Source organism: Pezoporus occidentalis, unplaced genomic scaffold, assembly GCF_034315485.1.
Source record: "Pezoporus occidentalis ecotype Australia unplaced genomic scaffold, CSIRO_AGI_Poc_V1 ctg142, whole genome shotgun sequence".
NCBI lineage: Eukaryota > Metazoa > Chordata > Aves > Psittaciformes > Psittacidae > Pezoporus > Pezoporus occidentalis.
This window is the reverse complement of record NW_026913230.1, coordinates 1,693,277-1,711,763: the sequence shown is the minus strand read 5'-3', so window position 1 is coordinate 1,711,763 and position 18,487 is coordinate 1,693,277. Positions and strand designations below refer to the sequence as shown.

The following is an 18,487-nucleotide window of genomic DNA, read 5'->3' as shown; positions in this document are numbered from 1 at the left end:
GGGAAGGGTGCCCGCTGTGCCATGCCTGGGCACCAGGGCTTGCTCTGCCTCGTGGCCAGGGCAGGGAGAGGGGTCCCCAGGCTGAGCCCCCACCTTTGAGCTCGCTGCGGTTGTTGGAGGGGTGCCTGTGCTGCTCGTTTTGCCGGTTGTTCCGAGAGGCTGTTTTGTCCCTAGGCACCTCTGACTTCATGTCTATCTGCAAAGGGACCCACTTGTGTTTGTTGCCTGCAAAAGGACAGGGTTTGGGTGTGACACAGGTTCAGAGAGCGTCTGCTTCCTTCCCCACAGCCCCATCTTGTCACACAGTCCCCACACATGGAGGGGAGAAAGCATCAGGGCCTTTTGGACCGACCCTGTCCTCAGACATCCCTCCAAGCCTTACTGGATGGAGAAAGTCTCCAACCAGAATTCTCGGGCATGGAGGGACATGGCACAAAACTCCCCTGCTGCTTCACTGCATTTGTCCTTCTGCCCCCTTCTGCTCATTGAGGCTCAAGCCAGACTGAGCCCATGTGTCGCCCATGGCTGATGCAATCCAGTCAGGGAGTGTACTGTGCCTCCAGAGTGCACATGGAAGGGTAGACCACTGCCACACTCAGACACTCAAGACACCCCTGCTCCACCATAATAACACTCAGCCCACCTTGAAGCCTGCAAACACCCTAGGTGTCCCTGCACTGGGACCATGTCCTGCAGCAAGGCCCCCAGGGAAGGCAGTGGATGCTTCCACCTAGCTGAGAGTCACAGAACAGGAGACAGACTGTCCCCATCAGGTCCTGCCTTACCTTTCTTCTTCTGGGATGACTTCTGGTTGTCATCGTCACCATTCTTCTCCTCCCCAGACTCATCTGATTTGGTTTTCAGGCTCTCTTTGCCATCGCTCCCATCTCCTTTCTCCTGCTCTTTCATGTCTTTCTTGACAGGCAGCTTCCGAAGGGATGGTGCCTTATGTGGCTGCTGGAGACACACCAGTGGAGGGAAGATGTGAGAGGCGGGAGACATGAAGTGCTGGAGGCAGACCTCAGCTGGCCCAGCAGCAACAGGAACCAGAGGACCCTGCCCTAGGCTGGAAGCAACCCTGTTCTGTGCCCCTCAGAGATGTTCTGTTCCTGGCAAAGAGCAGGGCAAGGGCCTCTAGAGAAGCTGGGAAGTGCTCAATCTGAGACACAAGCCCCAGGCATAGAAGTTACTAACATGGACTGCCAGGGAGGCCTGGTGCTCCTGGACAGTTACCCTGCAAGGGACCAGACTGCCCCAATGGCAAAAGGGTGAGTGAACCTCATGCCCTGACAGACAGCCACGAGCTGGCAGAGCAGCATTTAAAAATAGAAAGGTTTCAAGGACAGCCATGTCTGGAGCAGGAGAAGGCCATGCCCCATGGGCACACGAGACCCTTCTCACGCATTTTCTCCTATAGAAGACTTCTGCCCAGGCCCCTTCTTGCACTGAGCACCCTGAGGAGAGCGGGTCCAGGAGCTGCCTTACCTGCTGCACCCAGCCCAGGGATTTAGACAGGGCTCCAAGCTCCCAGAATAGCACTGAGGGAGAGAGCTGGACAGACAGAGCAGCCCTAAAAGGAAATCCCCTGCACGCTATTCCTGGCTGCCTCTGCACTGACGGCACCCCAAATGGCCCCAGCTCAGCCAGTGCTTCCAGAGGGACGGGGAGGTCTGCAAGGGCCTTATCCTGCTCATTGGAGTGATTCTGTGTTCTCACCTGGACGCTCTTGTGGGCTATCTCTCCTGGTGTTGGCCAGTTTGTGGCATCACCGAAGTCACCAACCTTGTAACCAAAGAGAAAGGTTCTGTTAGTGCACAAACTGCAGACACCATTCCCTGCATCAGCAGCCAGAATCCCTTCCACTACCTACCACCATCCTGCAGATGGGTGTCCAAGTTTAGGGATGCCATCCAAACATATATACACACAGACCCTGTCCCCACCCAAGCAGGGACCCAAATCCATCCCAAATAACTGCAGACAAATTTAATGTCTATAAGGGGTTGTACTGAGGCTGCCAGCAGCCCCGTAAACCACCAGCCTCTCAGCTGCCACCATTTTCCCCCAACAGCAGTATTTGGCACCAAGTTACAGAGGTTAACTCACTCATCACAAGCACTATCCCTTGGACAGTGAAAGCACACAGCTTTCAGCATCCGAAATCCACCTGAAGCAACTACATCCCATTAAAGAAGCTGCTTCCACCTAGTGGCAGGTGACAGCCAGGCACAGCTTCACTTCAGTGCCCAACTCAACCAAGGGCTGACACTAACAAAGCAAAGGGATCATGAAGTAGAAGTGGTAGGAAAACTCCTGCGAGTGTCTGATGGTGATGGGTGCTCCCTCATTCCAGACACCACATCAGGGACCACCAGTCACTTCTCTGCTAAACAAATGACCTGGCCACTACCATCATTTCTACCTCTTCCAGGTTTCAGAGAGGACCTGCAGGACACAAAGGACCCAAATACTTGCCCAGACACACCATGAACCACGGCTGGGCACTGAGTTTATCTGGTCACAGAAACACCTCCTTCCCCTTGTGGGCTTATTAGTTCTAAGTTAATTTGGAGTCACTGAGTCCCTTGGATCACATCTCTACATGCAGGTGCCATGCTCCTCTCCCCAGAAGGCAGGTGTCCTCGGAAAACTACTTCCAGTGCAAGGCCTCTTTCAGTCAGGAGCACCTTCCATCCCAGGACCCTCCTCTCCCTGATGTGGTACAGATAAGGAAAGTCTTACCAAGTTTTAGATAGGTCTTCACTGGCTGTTGGGAGCCAAAAACCAACAGCCCGTGTCCCTGCCTGTGCCCCACCTGCATGCAACATCCTCTGAAGCAACTGTCCCTGCATCACATGCTGATCTGGAACAGATTGCCCTGGTTCCTCCAAAGCAGTCGAATTGTTTGAAATCAATTACCCTGACTCTCCATGTGCCAGGAAAGAACAGATTGCACAAGAAAGGACCTGCAGACACTGCTCCATCACACCACCGCCCTGTCTGCACTGCAAAGCAGGGCACTGGCTAAGCTCCCAAGGGATTTGTGTGAAGGGGAAAGGGTTTCCACATCAAGGACTGTGCTCCAAGTGCCTCCCTGTGGAAGGCGAGGTGAGGTCTCCCCTGGCCTAACTGGGCAGAAAACTAGTCCAGGCTGCATTCAAGACCATTAAAACACTTAAGAGGAGATGGAGAATCAGGATGTTCTTCTTGCAAGTGGCCAGGCCAGTACATAACCCCTCCATAATCAGGCTTGTGATGCGGTCTGCTCGTGTAGCACTGCCAAAGGCACCAGGAGCCGGAGGCCAGCGATGGGACAGCAGACACAGCCTTACCTTGCTTCCCTTCCGCGGTCTGGGGTTGGCAGCCCTCACCACCTTCGCAGGAGTTGTATGTTCTGCAAGAGGAGGAGAACAAAACTTAGAACACAGCTGAGGGTTGTGGAAGTGTTAGCCCTGGAGGAAGCAAAGGGTGCCCAAGAGGAAAAGCTGAACAGACAACAGAGCCAGCTTCTGACCTGGATCTCAGAAGGGCCGCAGCAAGATCAGAACACTTCTGATTCATCTAAGTGGCCAAGAAATGGACCTTTGCCCCCATCCTGCTGCAGGAAGGCACTCCCTGACTTAGCTCAGCCCTCCCTACTTGGCCTTGCCAGCCAGGGAGGAGGGGTGGCGAGAAGTTCAGCTCGCTCTGTGAAGCACCACGCAGAACTTGATCTGCTGTTATGCACAGCAGAACAAACATGCCCTTGAACAGGCAAGGCCCATCACCACCAGTGTGGCCAACCCTCCCCAAGGGAGGGGAGAAGGGCTCTGACACAGGGACGCACATGGGTGTTGCTCAGCTCGTGCTTTCATCTCTAGTACATCCCAGCACGGGGCAGTGAGTTCATGAGAGGGAATGTACAGAGAGAAGAAGCCAGACCAGGGAAGTGCTTCAATCCTGCTACAGGCAAGAGTATTTAGGCACTTGAGTGCCTCCAGGGAGTTGTAAGAGTGCAACTGCTGGGGTCTGCACCACTATGGACCTGTAGTAAGTCAAGACCTCAGCTCCACCATGATATGCCTTGCTTCCTGCTCACACACCACCTCCTTATAAGCAGGAGAAGAAATCAGACTCATGTTCTCCCTCCTCCCAGGGTTGGCTGCAAGGTCTGCAGATCAGGCTCAAACAGAATCCAACAGAGCAGCACACCACTCAACGCAAGAGGAAAGCCCGCTGGCCCTTGCCTTGAGGGGCATTTCTGCTGACTCCACTGGTTCAGAAGACAAGCACCCAGGACTGGGGTGGAGGGTGAGGGTGGGAGAAAGGTGAAGAGCCCTGAGGGATGGCAGAGGCTATGTGGGGATGTCCCAGGAAACACCCTGAACAACCTACCCAGCCCCACTCAAAGGTGGCTTTGATCTCCTGTGTAAGGAAGGACAACTTTGCCTAGATGATCAAAACGGGCCCCTTGCTAGCCTGGAAACCTGTGATTCATCCTGCCAGCCCAGCCTTGCTCAGGGCTGCAGGCTTTGAAGTGTCAGCAAGGCAGAGTCAGCCATGGCAGGACGGAGCCACGTGCGCTCCCCTTCCCCAAGGTTCCCAAATGGGGATTCCACCCCCAGGAGACACCAGAGCTCTCAGATAGGTCCCTGAATCTTCCCCTTTCCTCCGAGAGCCTCTCCCCACAAGCAGCGTCAGTCTCATGTGTCCCTCACTTATTCCACGTGCACCTCATTGAGAATCCCAGCTCCACAGCACAAAGCTTGCCACGAGGCTTTTAAACTTCCCTGTTAGTGTAGGAAGAGCGAGCACTTTCCAAACAGCCCCTAAAATCCTTCACTCAACACCCACAGATGTCACCTACTAAATATAGCTTCAAAAGGCACCCAGTGCTACAGCACAAACCCACAGCCAGCCCACTTTTCCACAGGTACGGAGCACCCCTGCTTGCTCCTACAGCACTGACATGCTGGCACCGCAGGGAAGGAGAACTGAACTTGCTCTGCAGGCTCATCAGACACCCATCTTAAGGCTGGGGGAGAGCAGGGCTCACTGCAAGCATCCCACCTCAGTGCCTGCTCCCTCCACACTGCAGCCCCAGCCTTCACATCAATGGCATCCAGCCGTTCTCTCCAGCTGCTTTCAGTTTCGAAGCCTCATGGCCACGAGATGTTCTTCTGGGGGTCCAGGCGAAGAGAGGACCTCTCACAACCCCTAGTGAAAGAGGCACACACAGGCTGCAGGGGTGGGTGTCACAGACTCCATGTCTTTGTGGGGGAGGAATGAGATTGTTTGAAACAAGTTCTGCTGCTTTCCTTATCTGCAAGATAGGAGCAGGGATCCCTTATCTAGCCGAGGTGCTGAGAAGACTCATTAGCATCTGCAGAGCGCTGCGGAAGACAAAACACAAAGCAAAGCAAAGGGCTGCAGCCTGGCAAGGAGGCTGCTCCAGGGAGCGAGGCCAAGCCAGCGCCACGGCAGGGGCTGAGGCACCTCTCAGCAGTGTGGATGGAGTCAGGATCTGCAAGTCATGGTGGAGAGCACTCAGAGCAAGGCGGGAGGCTGAGGGTGTAACTGCTGTGGACACACAGACACACACAGCCAAAAGCCATGGCAGGCAGAAGCTGAGTGTGCCTGGCACTCCCCAGGGCACGCCAGCCTAACCAAGGGCCCCCAGGCTCCTGGCCATCAAACCCAAAACTGCTTTTCACGTTCCCTTGCAGAGACTCAAACAAACCCAAGTGTTTAACAAACCAAACCCAAAACACATTTGGGCTAATCCAGGTGCTCAAAAACCTTCCTATGAGGACAGGAACACATCTTGGGTTCCAAACCCCACTGGCCTTCATCACTGCATCAACTTGGGCAATAGGGAGCAAGTAGGCGATGCTCACCCCCCTCCAGTAGCTTGGACAAGGAGTGCTAGCGAGGGATACTAGCCCTGGCTGATAGCTGAGCCCTTAAAAGCTGCTCACAGATGTCTCAGACCTCCTGGCATCTCACAAACCTCCTTCTGCATCTATTTGGTGCAACCTTTAGTTGCACTAACACTGCCTGACTGCCTTCCCCTCAAAAAACAGGGCCCTTCTGTGCAAGAGGACAGACAAAACAGCTACAGCAGGAGCCAGGGCTTTAGTGGTGTGAGGCTGGCAAGGAAACAACGGGCAGGGAAGGAAGGAGCAGCTTTGCCTGCAGCCACAGAGCAGCTGCTGGCACAGCCAGGAACAGAAAAGCAGGTTTTGATCTGCTGCCTGCAGCCAGAACCAGATCCTTTGCCCATGGGGTTTGCCTAGCCACAAGATTATTTCTTAGCAACCAAGGGGATGAGGCAGAGGTGGGAGCAGCCCAGCCCCATGCCAGCACTGCAGCCAAACCCCTCCTGTGGCCAAGGCACAGCAGGAGCATTCCTTGGCTTTTGATGCTCGTTCCCCAGTGAGCACCGAGCAGGGCGATGCTGTGCAGACACCTCGTGCTTCCCTTCCAGCACAGCACAGCAGCCCTCCATGCACGAAGCTCAAGGGGGTGACCAAGTGAGCCAACACCTTGTACCTGGAAGGAAAAGAGCTGTTGCACAAGGACCAGAGAGGGTGACAGCAGCTCCACAGCTAAATGCGTTATCCCCTCACGCTGAGATGGACACGTGCTGTAGGACCACTGAGCTTGGCCCAGGAGACCTATCTACTAACTCACCTGGGAAAATCAAACCCAGTGATGCCACCCTGTTTCCCTGCCTCTTCTTGTACCTAATGCAGCTTCTAATGGGTTTGTAGAGAAGGCAGATGAAGAGGAGGAATAAATCTGCAGGGCTGGTGTTACACTGCAGAAACACCTGCACCTCCATAGAAAGCTGTAGTGCCTGCTCCTGGTGTATCACAACATAGACAAGGGCTCAGAGCACCACAGCAACAGCTGGGACAGCCTCAGGGGGCAGCCCAGGTTCCCATCAGGAATGCAGGGTGCTCAGCTCCGGCTCTGCCCCGGACACAGCAGAGCCCTCCTTCCCCACACGAGCTGCTGCAGCCCACGGGACAAAGTGCTGATGAAGGCCATTCTGGAGCCAAGAGCCCAGACTTTCCGCTGGAGAGGCTGAGGCAGGGTGCATGCTCCGTGTGTCCTGCTGGGAATGGTAGAGCTGAATTGGTATTCCCAGAGCCCCAAGGGTGCCGTGTGGGACAGCCAGACATGCGCCCTGCGGTCCAGTGGGATCCACTTCACTACCCAACAGTCTGAGTGATCCCTTCTCCTTCACATGCTCCATGGGACAGTCCCAGCACACAGGACAATCACAGTTCATAACCAACATGATGGACACCCACTCTGACAATGCTTCTTCAAGGTCTTCAGGTGAGGAAGAGCAAGTGCAGCTCAGGCAAGGGTGAGCTGAGTCCTGAGCAGTCTGGGCAGGTTGCAAGGGGAATATTGTCCCAGCCAAAGTGACACAGCAAGAAAAAGTTACTGCATTAACCTCCTGAGAAACAATGGACACCCAGGTATGACAGCTTGTGAGAGAAGACAGAAACCATCAGCTTACACTGAAGAGGACTACTACTTGCTCACAATTACATATACACGCTCATTGTCCAGGCAGAGAACATCAGCCTGGGAATTAGCTGTTTCTCTGTAGATAGCCAGAGTCTTTCCAGGAGGGCAGGAGGGTCCCTCCTGGGGTACAACACACAGGAGGGACATGGTGGGACAGCACCAATCTGCAAAGCAATTCCTGTAGGAAAGAGGGACCCAGCAGGCAGCCAGAGCCAAGGCTGCGAGGACCCCACTATGCCTGCAAGAATCCCCTTGCTGGTCTCAGAGGTGACCCCAATGCAAAATAGCTGCACAAAGGCACATTCCCACCTTGCCACCATGGGAAACTCAGGGCACCAACCCTGTCTCAAGCAAGCTGTCCAACAGGGCAGCCTGACCCACACAGCAGCAGGGACAAGACACTGATTCAGAGGCTCTCCTGCGGCACTCATCACTTCCTATGCATTCACACTCCATGACTTGGCATTTCAGCCTCACTGAGCCATCAGAGGACACAGCTGATGAGCTTCACACCCACCAACACTACACCTTCTCCAGAGACATTTGCAGAGTCAGTCGTGCAGACCAGATGTGACCTGCAAGCCAACAGCAGCCTTCCCCCATCCCACCAGCAGCCTCCCGTGGCTGCTGTACCTGGTTCTTCATCAGCAAGACAGCAGCAGTGACAGCACATCCTTACTGTAAAGGTGTTGGGAGGCACAGGCAAACAGGAGGGAATTCAGTCTCCGCAGGTAGCAGCCCTGCATGCACAGAGGTGCTGATACCCCCCGAGACCAAGCAGCATCTTCCACCTGTGCAGGCCTTCAAGGAGCTACTCCCAGCACCAGCTTCAGCCACGTATGAGAACTAATGCCAGACTGAGATAGGAAATGCTTGCCTCTGCAACTCCATGCACGAGCCTGGGATTTACAGCACTGACTGCTTGGCATGCTCACATTTTACTGAAGACATCCTAAAGCACATAAACACCAGCAAGGATCAGGGCAAACCAGGCACACAGACTGCATCTCCTGTCGGTTTACAGTGCCTTACAGCTCTACATCTTGCTAAACTGTAGTTGTAGCTGGACGTGCATGAAGGGGGAGATCAAGGGAGCATTGGATGGAGTCTCCAACAGCTTTAAATGGGATGTTATCACAAGGACATCTTCCAGCATAAAGGAGTCAGTGTGTCCACAACAGCGGCTGAAGAACCACACCACATGCTGGACGCAGTCTGGTGGCTCCCTGCTGGCACCCCAGGGCCTGGCCCTGCTCACAAAGGTAATAAAGGTATTTGAAAACACCTCTGTAACACCACAAGTTTCCTGCACGTTCAAGAATGGGCAAGGTCAGGACCAAGCAGAAGACCGGATCCCTAAGCTGCATGGCTGAGTGGGATTCAGGCTTGTAAAGCACGTGGGAAGCCTGTTCAGCAGGAGCAAGAGACAAGCTGCAGACACCAGGGCTCAAAGCCTTCCAAGCCATTTCTCTGCAGCTCCTCATCAGACAGCTCCACCTTCCAAGCCCTACTGTAACAGCAGAGGAAGCAGGGAGCTGCCTACACTTCTCTGCAATGTAAGCTCTGCAACTGCTGCAAAGATCACCCGCTAAAAATAACTTCAAAAAGGGCATCTGACAGCTCTGCAGAGAGCATGAGGAATGCTCCCTCCCACCTGGGTGTCCTCGCAGGCTCCGGAGTCTGCCCTGGAAAACTGCATGGGAAGAGGTCGGGGTACGCGCAGGTTCAATACCGCGTGTGTCAGGCACCATCACAGGCTGCAGTGTGGGCACATGAGTGATGTTCCCAGCTCTTCAAGCCCTCACATCCCTCAGCTGATAGTCCTGAGACAGCCCCGGAGCAGGCGGAGGTAAAGCAGCTCGAGACTCTTGCAGAGCCTGTCTCTCTGCTGACAGCACAGGCCTTCCGAGCATGCAGGGGCATCCTATCTAAAAGCCCTGCTCATAGGGAGCTGATGAACAGTACCGCTTTCTAAATGCATTTAGCTCTGCACACACAAGTTATCTGCAGGCTCTGACTTATTTTCAAGGAGAATGAGGGACAAGAAGGGTCTGTACTTACCAAAGATGCACAACTGTCCTCTTTGCAGCCTCTCAGTCCAAGACACAAACCCTTCAACTTGTGGCTAAGATACACTGCAGAAGGAGCGGGTTAAGAAATGCTGAGAGGCATTTCTAATGTTAACAGTGGCAGCAAGGGCACCGTGGATTCTTGCTGGCACAGAGAACTACTATTAAAGGTAGCAAATGAACTCTCTCTAGGGTGAGTGACATCTTCCCACTACCTTTTCAAGCCAGGCTCTTCCCTGAAGAGGGTTTCTAGGAAACTTTTGACACATGATCCATGCTCATTCCACCACACCAGTCCCAGAGACACTGGGCTCATGCGGAATGAAGAGGCACAGGATCCACCGACCCCCAGTTTTCCAAGGAAAGGCAACCATCATCCCACCAACCTGCACGAGAGGCTACACCAGCACCAGTGCCTGACTCAGCTTGTCCAGTGCAGACAAGTCTCCAGCCAGCAGAGCATTTAGCCAGCAATCCCTCTGCATTCGCAGAAGAGAGAAAAAGCCTTTTAGCCTCCTAAAAATGCTCCACTGGGTTAAATGGCTCAGGGCTGGAAAAGGCAGCAGCATTCCTGGGCAAACACCAAGTCAGTCCATTATGGAGGCCTGAGGAAAGGCATCAGATGATCCAGCTGCTGCTCAGGGTAACAAAGCAGAGCAAGGACACCTCGGCATTGGGAAAGGCACTGCAGGCAAGGCTGCAGGGGCTCAGGGCATGCCAAAGCATGGAGGAGCTGGAGGGTCAGGCTCTCCTCCAACCAAGGCAGCTCAGGGACCAGCTGGTAGTTCATGACCTACAAAACAGAAAAGCAGTGGTGGGGAAGAGGGAGGCAACAGGAGCAGGAACTCCAGGACAGCAAGGACAGACACACAAGGCAGGGCAGGACTGAGACTCCTAGAAAACACAGCAGAACCCAATCCACTCACCTCTGGGGGCAACTGCTTTGCAAATTACAGGGGGGTGTCCACCCTCCAGGAGGGACCAGAGTTTCCTCTGTTCTTGCTCACCTCTGCTGCAGGGCTCTGCCAGGCTCTAATGAAAAGCTAGTTAACAGCTAATTACTACCCATTCAGACACACGATCCCCTACTCTGACCGACTGTGGGCCAGAGGGATAAGGCAGTCACGTGTTGCAGAAATCCCAGCCTTATGAAAGCACGGGCAACTATATTTAGTTGGAAAAACGATGACCTAGCAAGCTTGTCCCTCCCTTACCCTCCCACTTGGAGAAGCTGACCTGCCACCTACACAGATCCTACCTCCATGGCACCCAGGAAGTCCCTCATCCAGCCAGGACTGAGACTAGAACACCCGGCACAGTGGGAGTTCAGTGTGCATGCACACAGATGGGCTGCCCTAGGGTGGTCAGGCTAGCGTTCAGCCTGGGCCAGGGGGATCTTCCCTCCCATCCTTACTGCTGCACAGCAGGTCACCTTGTCAGCAGCAAAAGCTGATAAGCACCAAGAGCAACAAATAGGGCCCAGCCCAAGGTCCTGCACCTTATCTTGAAGGTGGGAGGCACACTGGGAACCTGACCAGTGTGACCAGCTGAGGGGCAGCATTCAGCAGTGATGCTTCAGCTGCTGGCCCCTCTGTGCAAGTGGCTGTGGATGGCAGTTTGCCTTGCCTGGATCAGCTCACCCTTCTCTCCACAGCATGGCTGGGCAAATGAGACAGACACAGCCATGCTGAGAATGGAGAAGGAGCAAAGGCAGCCACACAGTGGTCACACACCCTCTGCTGCAGAGAGATGGTCCTAGAAGCGAAAGCGTGCAGCAACAAAAGCCAAGAGCATCACCCACTCCCCCTCTCACTGCAGTGGAAGAGCTTCAAAGAAGAAGAAAAAAAAGAGCCTGAGGACCAGACATCATTAATCTCTTGTCATCAGCAGAGGGGTGCTCTCCGCCCGCATCCCACTGCGGCCGATGAGACAGCACAACTGGTGGTGCCCACGGCATCAGTGAGAAGAGGTCACCACGTCGCAGCCGAAGCCAATGCTGTGATCCCTTTAATGGCCGTCAGCCTCTTCTGCAGCTGCATCTGGGGACTTGGAAGCTGACAAAACCCTTCCTGGGAAGCATCTGGTTCGTCTCACTGTAAATACTTCACACTGAAGAGACACAAATCGAGAGCCAAGCGCCTGCCACGAGTCCCTCCTGCTGAGCATTCGCACTGTCTAGAAGTCTGTGCAGCTCCTGCTGCCTGTGCCAGTGGAGGGGAAAGGGGTTGTACAAGGCAAAGGTGCAAATGTGCTTCTGGAAAACCTGGCACCTCAAAGATAACAGAGGCCAGGCTTCTAGAAATGTAATGTAATTTAAATAACATCATTTCTAGTTCTTCCCAACGTGATTCCTGTTGCTGACTTGGGCTCCTTCTACAGAGGGATCTCTGCAGGGCCAGTGCGTCCCCTGTGCAATGGCTCCTGGTAAAGTGCCAGCTACACATCACCCTTGAACCCTGCACCAGGTCAGCTGCAAACGTGCCTCCACGACTGTGTATAATGCAAAGAGACTGAGCAGCAGCAGGCAGAAACCCAGCTCCATCTCTTGGGACAGGGGAAAGCAATAGAGATTTGGTGTTGCAAACATTCCCAGGAATTTAGGGAGGCCAGACCCAGGTCACCCGATAAGCAGGGTGTCTCAATATAGGAGCTGAAGAAAGGCTACAGTCCCAAAGCTACCTGGATTGAATAAACTCAAGCACAGGTATGGGGGCCTCCTCCTGTTGGTGAATCCAGTGACACCCGCACAGGAACCAAAAACCCTCCCAGCCTCTGAGAGCAGGCAGAAAGGCTCCTTTTCTGCTACCTAAGCATCACCGTACCTCAGCTGAGCCGATTTCAGGACATGCTTTCCAAGCACAAGATACAGCATCATCACTGATGCTGCCCACCTTAAGGCAGACCCAGTGAAATTCAAGATTTTTCTAAATAACTTGGATACAACAAACGCTGCCAGCTTCCTTCCTGGGTGCACAATCACATGGATCCTGCTGCATAAACCACTCTCTCCAACCCAGCTAATTCCTGTGCTGTAGGTGGCTGCCTCCCCTGCTCAATACACAGTATGAAACAGTAAAAACACCCTAATCAGAGCAAGCCTTTCCAAAGGAGTCAGGAGTACCCAGCTACAGGAACGCAACATGGCACTTTCTCTCCTAATTTAAAGATCCATCTCCCTTTTCTTTACAAAAAGGTTTAAAAACAGCTTCCTTGCAGTGGGAGCATCACCCACATCTCTGTATGGAAAACTTCACAGCGTTCCATTCAAAGTAGCATTTATAACTCAAGACCTTGGCCACTTAGACAATTCTTCAAACAAAGAGCATCACTTGCTGCTCTATGGAACACCAGCTCATCCACAGCGGCACCCTGCAGTTAGTTCTGGTCTCTGCATTTCAACAAGAGCACAGCAGCGCTACAGATGCACAGAGAAAAGCAATTAAACTGCTCAGAGGTAGCCCCTTAAGAGGTGAGGCTAAAAAGGCTGAGATCTTCCACCACTGAGGAGGACTGGCTGCAGAGCAGGATACCAGGAGGGCACCGGAACAGCACTTGAGGCTAGCAGGAGATCCATTTAAAGCAAGCAGAGTATTGCAGGCAGCAAATTTCCGAACACCATGTGGCAAGAAGTCCTGGAAAGCAGAGAACATCAGGAGAGCATGAGCAGCCTTGCAGAGGGGTTAATGTTCAGGTCCAACACGTGTGCAGAGGTCCAGGTGGAGATGTGCCCTCCTCTGTCAAAGAGTCCATCCCTCTGCTCTGCCACCACACTGCTGGATGTGGGAGAGGACCAAGGAACTGCTGCACTAGACAGAAGGGAAGTCAAAATGCCTCTCTGAGAGCAGTTTTACTTCCAAACGCTGTTAGATAATTGGGATGCAAACACTGGTGCTCTTCCACCTCCACAGCACTGGCTCGTGACACCAGGCTGAGGGCAGAACGCCTCCAGCATCCATACACTAAACAAGCAGGAACATGCTTTGGGGCACACTACAGCTACTGTGCCTACAAAATGGCTGAGTTTCGGCTCAGGCTCCCCACCTATGCATATAAGTCCCAACTCTGTCACCACAGCTCAGCATCCTCAGTCACTAAGCTAACCACTTGGGTGGAAGGACAATGGACTCCTCACCAAGAGGCAAAACCAGCCACACAGACCCACCTGGCTATACAAGATTAACCTTAAAAAGTAGGCACAGACATAAACATGGGAGTCCTGGGGATTTGCAGAAACAGACATGAGCAAACTAACTCATTAAACAACCTCAGCGATGAAAGGGAGGTGAGGGAGTCAAAGCCAACAGCCTCAGGAGTGCACAACTCTGATGCTCGGGGCAGGTATGCTCCAGGCAAGGCTGCTGCCTTCACACTTCATTGTGTTTTGAGATACGAGGCTTCCAGATAAGCTGGAAAGAAAAAGCATGGTACCAGCTTTACTGGAGAAGACTAAGAAAAGACTCTGCAGTGTCCTGTGAAGCGACCATTAAAGGAATCCTGTTTAAGCTTTCACTTATCTCCTTAAAAATACCGAATTGTCAAAAATCCTCCCCAAACCAGGCTCCATAGGTAATGTTTTGTGCAACACTATTGACATGCAACATGCACTCACTGAAAGGCTATTATCTGCTGCAAACACACACTCATGCCCCACCCTGGAGGCAGTGAAGGTCCCTAACCAGCTGGAGAGCAGAAGATGGAGTTGTGCCAATCAAAGGACACCTCAAGAGTCTGAAGCACAGGCAGACAAAACCCAACACCTAATGAAGGCAGAGCTTCAACAGGGTGGAGAAAAGCCTGTTGTGAACTGGACTCATGGGAATGTACCTTTACTTCTTCAAAATCAGTCTTAGTTTTTCACTCACACACATGCTCTGAAAGCAAGAAAATCATGACTTATGAACGGGTTGGGTTACTACTGGGGTTACTCCTCTAACACAGGCATTTTCTGTTAACACTCCAGTGCACCCAGTTATGCACCATGGCCTTGTTAGCTAGCTAGAGCTCTGGAAACACACACATACACACGGCTTTAAGCCCTCTGTTCAGTTCACAAAACCAAATTACACTGTCTCAGATGTTACATCAGATTGTTCACAACCAGGGACTTACTTTTACTGAAATCAGCTTTAAGACAACAGAATCTATTTCCATACCTCCAAATCCTCATCACGCAATACTCCACAATCAGCAGCGATTTATCCTCACACTATCATGTGAGCTGGGGAAATGTGGTTCCATGCAAAGCCACAGATGCAGGTAGGAGGTGGACACAGTGATGTGTCCAAGCCAAGCACTGACCTCCACTCCCAGATCTTTTGCTCTGGGACATCCCAACCAGGCACTGTAGGTTTGAGACAAGAGGACCTTACTGACTGATCTTGGCATCACTGGGTAAAACAAACCTGTCCTTCAGTCTTGGCATGTCAACAACATCCACCTGAATGAAGAGCTTCCAGCAATTTGAGAAAGACAAGAAACTGAGATCACCAATACCTTGCTTTTAAATACTATAACCCCTCATTTGGGACCTCCTTGCCCTACCTAGGGCACCAATCCACCAATGCAGCCAGGCTGCACACACTACTGGGCCCAGGAAGTTCTCATCCTGCACTGATGGCAATGCAGTGTGTATCTCAGTTGTCATTAACAGTGATGCTCAGCAGCAACACACAGACTGAACAAGCCAAAGGGGAAGTCTGCATCTTTCCAAAGTATGGCAAATTCAAACATACATCTTCAGATTCATGGACACATCAAGCTGTACATAACAAACATACAAACAGGAGCAATTCTGAGTTCCATCTGCATCTTGACACATCAATGTTTTCAGTTGTGCATGATGATCAAGACTGACAAGTTCTGAAGCTCTTTCACCTTGGACACCCAAACTTGCCACACTGCAATGCATGGAAGATAAGTAACCTTCCAGCAGTTGTAGTCAATCACTGTGGGAAGGCATAAACCATGTCACTGCCCACAAGAATAGCCAAATATGAGGGACTTTCTTGGTTTTTTCTTTTTTTTTTCTGAGAAAGGTTGGGTTTTTTGGGTTTGTTTTTTCCAGTTACTATCTGTTACATTTTCCTGTAGCAATCTTCTAAATCTGGATAAAGCTGACTCTGCAGGAAGAAAAGTGCAGGGGAGAAGGAGGTTTGAAGAGCTCCATTTGCAATTGATACATACCAGACTGGCCATCAGCTGGGAATATATCTGTAAAAGAGAAAAAAAAAAGAGAGAAAAAAAATCAGTCCTGGTTGCAGCTGGAGTGTGAATCATTTAAAAGGTCCCTCCTTCCTTGATTTGTTTGCTTTAGCTAAACAGAGGAAGTATTTTCTTAGTATCCCAAGTTAAACAACAATTGAGCTTGGAACCCACCTCAATTCAACCACTTGTTGGGAGAAAGATTTTGAAGGAGGCTGTGTTTACCTGGATGTATTGCTCTTATAAGTAACTTTCTATGTTGGCTTCTAACAGACAGTGGGCAATAAAAAGCTCATCGAGATGTACAAATATCCATACAATGAGCTATCTGGTGCCACCCCCATGCTCCCCCGGCCAGCATTATCAAATGGAAAGCTGCACGGAGAGTATCTACCACGGTGACCAGCCAGGGAGCAGAGGTAGCAGCCAAAGCAAAAGCAAAACAAGCATTTTCCCGATGGTTCTTGGTTTTTGCAGCCACAAGGGACATCAACAGCTGTGCCCAGCTCCAATGCAGCTCCTGTACCAGAGAATCACCCAAATGATGCCCTGCTCCTCAGTACATCACCGGAGGGAGCACCTTCCCTATGCCATCTCAGGTGGCTCTACCAGCAAGCACAGCCCATTGCTGGAGCCTAGAGGGGATCCTGAAACAGATTACTCAACCTTTCCACTCCCCCAAGTTCTTTCCAGTTAAGAGATGTGCGTTCTTCTCCTGATGGACCCTATTTATTTCTGAGAATATTTTTATGAAGTAGCTGGGAAGGATCAGATTCTTTTGAGAAAGGAAAACATTTTTTCTTTTGAGGAGCACACAGGACATCGTATGTGGAGAAATTGTTGGTAAAGGCTCCCCAGAAGCTATGAAAACAACACTTTTGGGAGAGCAATACACTGTATTTTCTTCAAGAAACTTGGAAGAGGAGGGGAAGGGAGGCTGCCAGCAAGGCAAGGTCCTCTTGGGACAGGGGCAGGCCCCTGGCTCAGGCTTATCAGCTGCCCAAAACACACATTCATCTGGAAAGTCACAAGAGTTGCAGCAAGGCCTACCCCTTGGACAGGGCAGTGCTCTCTGGCCAGGGCTCAGCCAATGCAGCAACGGCAGAAACACACCTCTACCAAAATAGCTTTAATTTCTCTATCTTCGGCAGTGCACCGTGTTCAAAACATCCTCAGGCAGGGATGCTTTCATCCCACCTATGAGCAGCAGAAACAAAGGGACACACACAAAAGTAATCAAAACTCCTTCTGCCATTATTCACTGTGGCCATGCTGAAGGTGTGATCCCAGGGAAAATCCAACACATCCAGAAAAGCATCCAAGCACCAGTCTGGATCCTTTGCAGACTGCATGTTCTACTGCAATCCTCCACCAGCACATCACCCGAGTGCAACTGAACACCTTGTACTTCTGTGATGGATGCTGAAGAGGTCAACCTTCTACAACAGTGAGTACAAACACCCTGTACTCAATCTAACAGGTCCTAAACAATGGGGCAACTTCCCTACTTGGGCAACTCATGCACAGCTTCTCCACAGAGGAGCAAGGTGGAAGCAGTGATACCTCACCTGTCTGGGTTAGCTACCTGAATCAGCTATTACCGAAACCCCCCAAATCGAGTAAAAATAACACAGTGGCTGACAAAAGGAATTCCTTTGTGTCAGCCAAGAGCTATAGGTCTTGGCAATCATACCCTTACACACAGCAAGGTTCACCTGGCTTCTCTCGAGCTCACCCACAATAAAATGATAGCACATTTGCCACCACATTCACTAGAAAAGCAGTGGAAACTCCTCAGTGGCTTAGACCAGTAGAATGCAAGGACCATGCCAGGGGCAAATACTGCTCACATTCACCTCCAGGTTTTGCCAGTGCAGCTCTTGTCAAGGAAGGATGCTTGACTCCAGTCCTCAGCCCTCTTGTTTGGAAGATATTGAGCTTGTCCAACTCATCACAACTATGATTAATGCAGCTTTGACTCCAAGCTCTCCAGAGCAGAGAACCAGAGTGCTGGGCTTGCAGGCAGCTTTCCCCACTGCTGACAACAAGCACAAAGCAATGTCTGCAGGACTTAGTCTTCTCAAAAACAGGGCTGCTGAGAGGACACATATGAGGTAGGGCTGATTAGGGACTGCCAGGCACAACAACCCTCTGGGACACCTCCTTCTCCTGCAAGCACAACAGACTAGAAATTAGCCTGCCGATTGAGAGCAGCACCTGAGGTGCCCAAGAGGAGCCTAAATCAGGCAGAGCTTTCCTTTCCCAAGAAAACCTTGGTAAGGAATGAGGCAGAAACGCATGTGGCTCACAGGGCAAAGGGCTGCTCTCCAAGGAGGCTGTCTAGCACACTGCAGGCCTGAGGTTAAAAATCAAACATGAAGGACCCGGGCACACAGACCAGGCTGGGGTTTGCTCAAGTAAAGTCCCAATGTGGAAAGCAGAAGCCTCAGCAGTCCCACAGATTCCTCCCACCACACACACTGCTCTTCCCCCCCAGGGAACCCAGATGTCAGGTATCCTGATACAGGCCAGATGCTGCTGAGGATGATGACGATACAGCTGAATCCAGCCTGTCCCACTGGGCCAATACAAGCTAGCCCCAGAGAGCCAAATGGGAAAGAGCAAGGAGTAACAATATGGTGATGTAGACAAGGAAGACCCATAAAACTTGGACCCTATAGTCTTATATTTCC

At 51.8% G+C, this 18,487-nt stretch overlaps 1 protein-coding gene across 2 annotated transcripts in view; it reads right to left on the bottom strand.

Moving 5' to 3' along the window:
• The window catches only part of LARP1 (La ribonucleoprotein 1, translational regulator), a 29,096-nt gene extending 13,226 nt beyond the window's left edge, over positions 1-15,870 (bottom strand). Inside the window, exons 1-5 of one of the 2 annotated variants that reach the window (XM_062609970.1) lie at positions 15,777-15,870; positions 3,333-3,394; positions 1,717-1,782; positions 786-954; positions 94-225 (exon numbers count right to left, since the gene is read on the bottom strand). In XM_062609970.1, coding sequence (XP_062465954.1) covers positions 94-225; positions 786-909 — 256 coding nt within the window. In that variant the 5' untranslated portion in view covers positions 910-954; positions 1,717-1,782; positions 3,333-3,394; positions 15,777-15,870. Of the gene's footprint in view, positions 1-93; positions 226-785; positions 958-1,716; positions 1,783-3,332; positions 3,395-15,776 lie in introns of both variants that reach the window. The other variant, XM_062609969.1, reaches the window with a different exon arrangement.
• Positions 15,871-18,487: the final 2,617 nt, after the last annotated feature.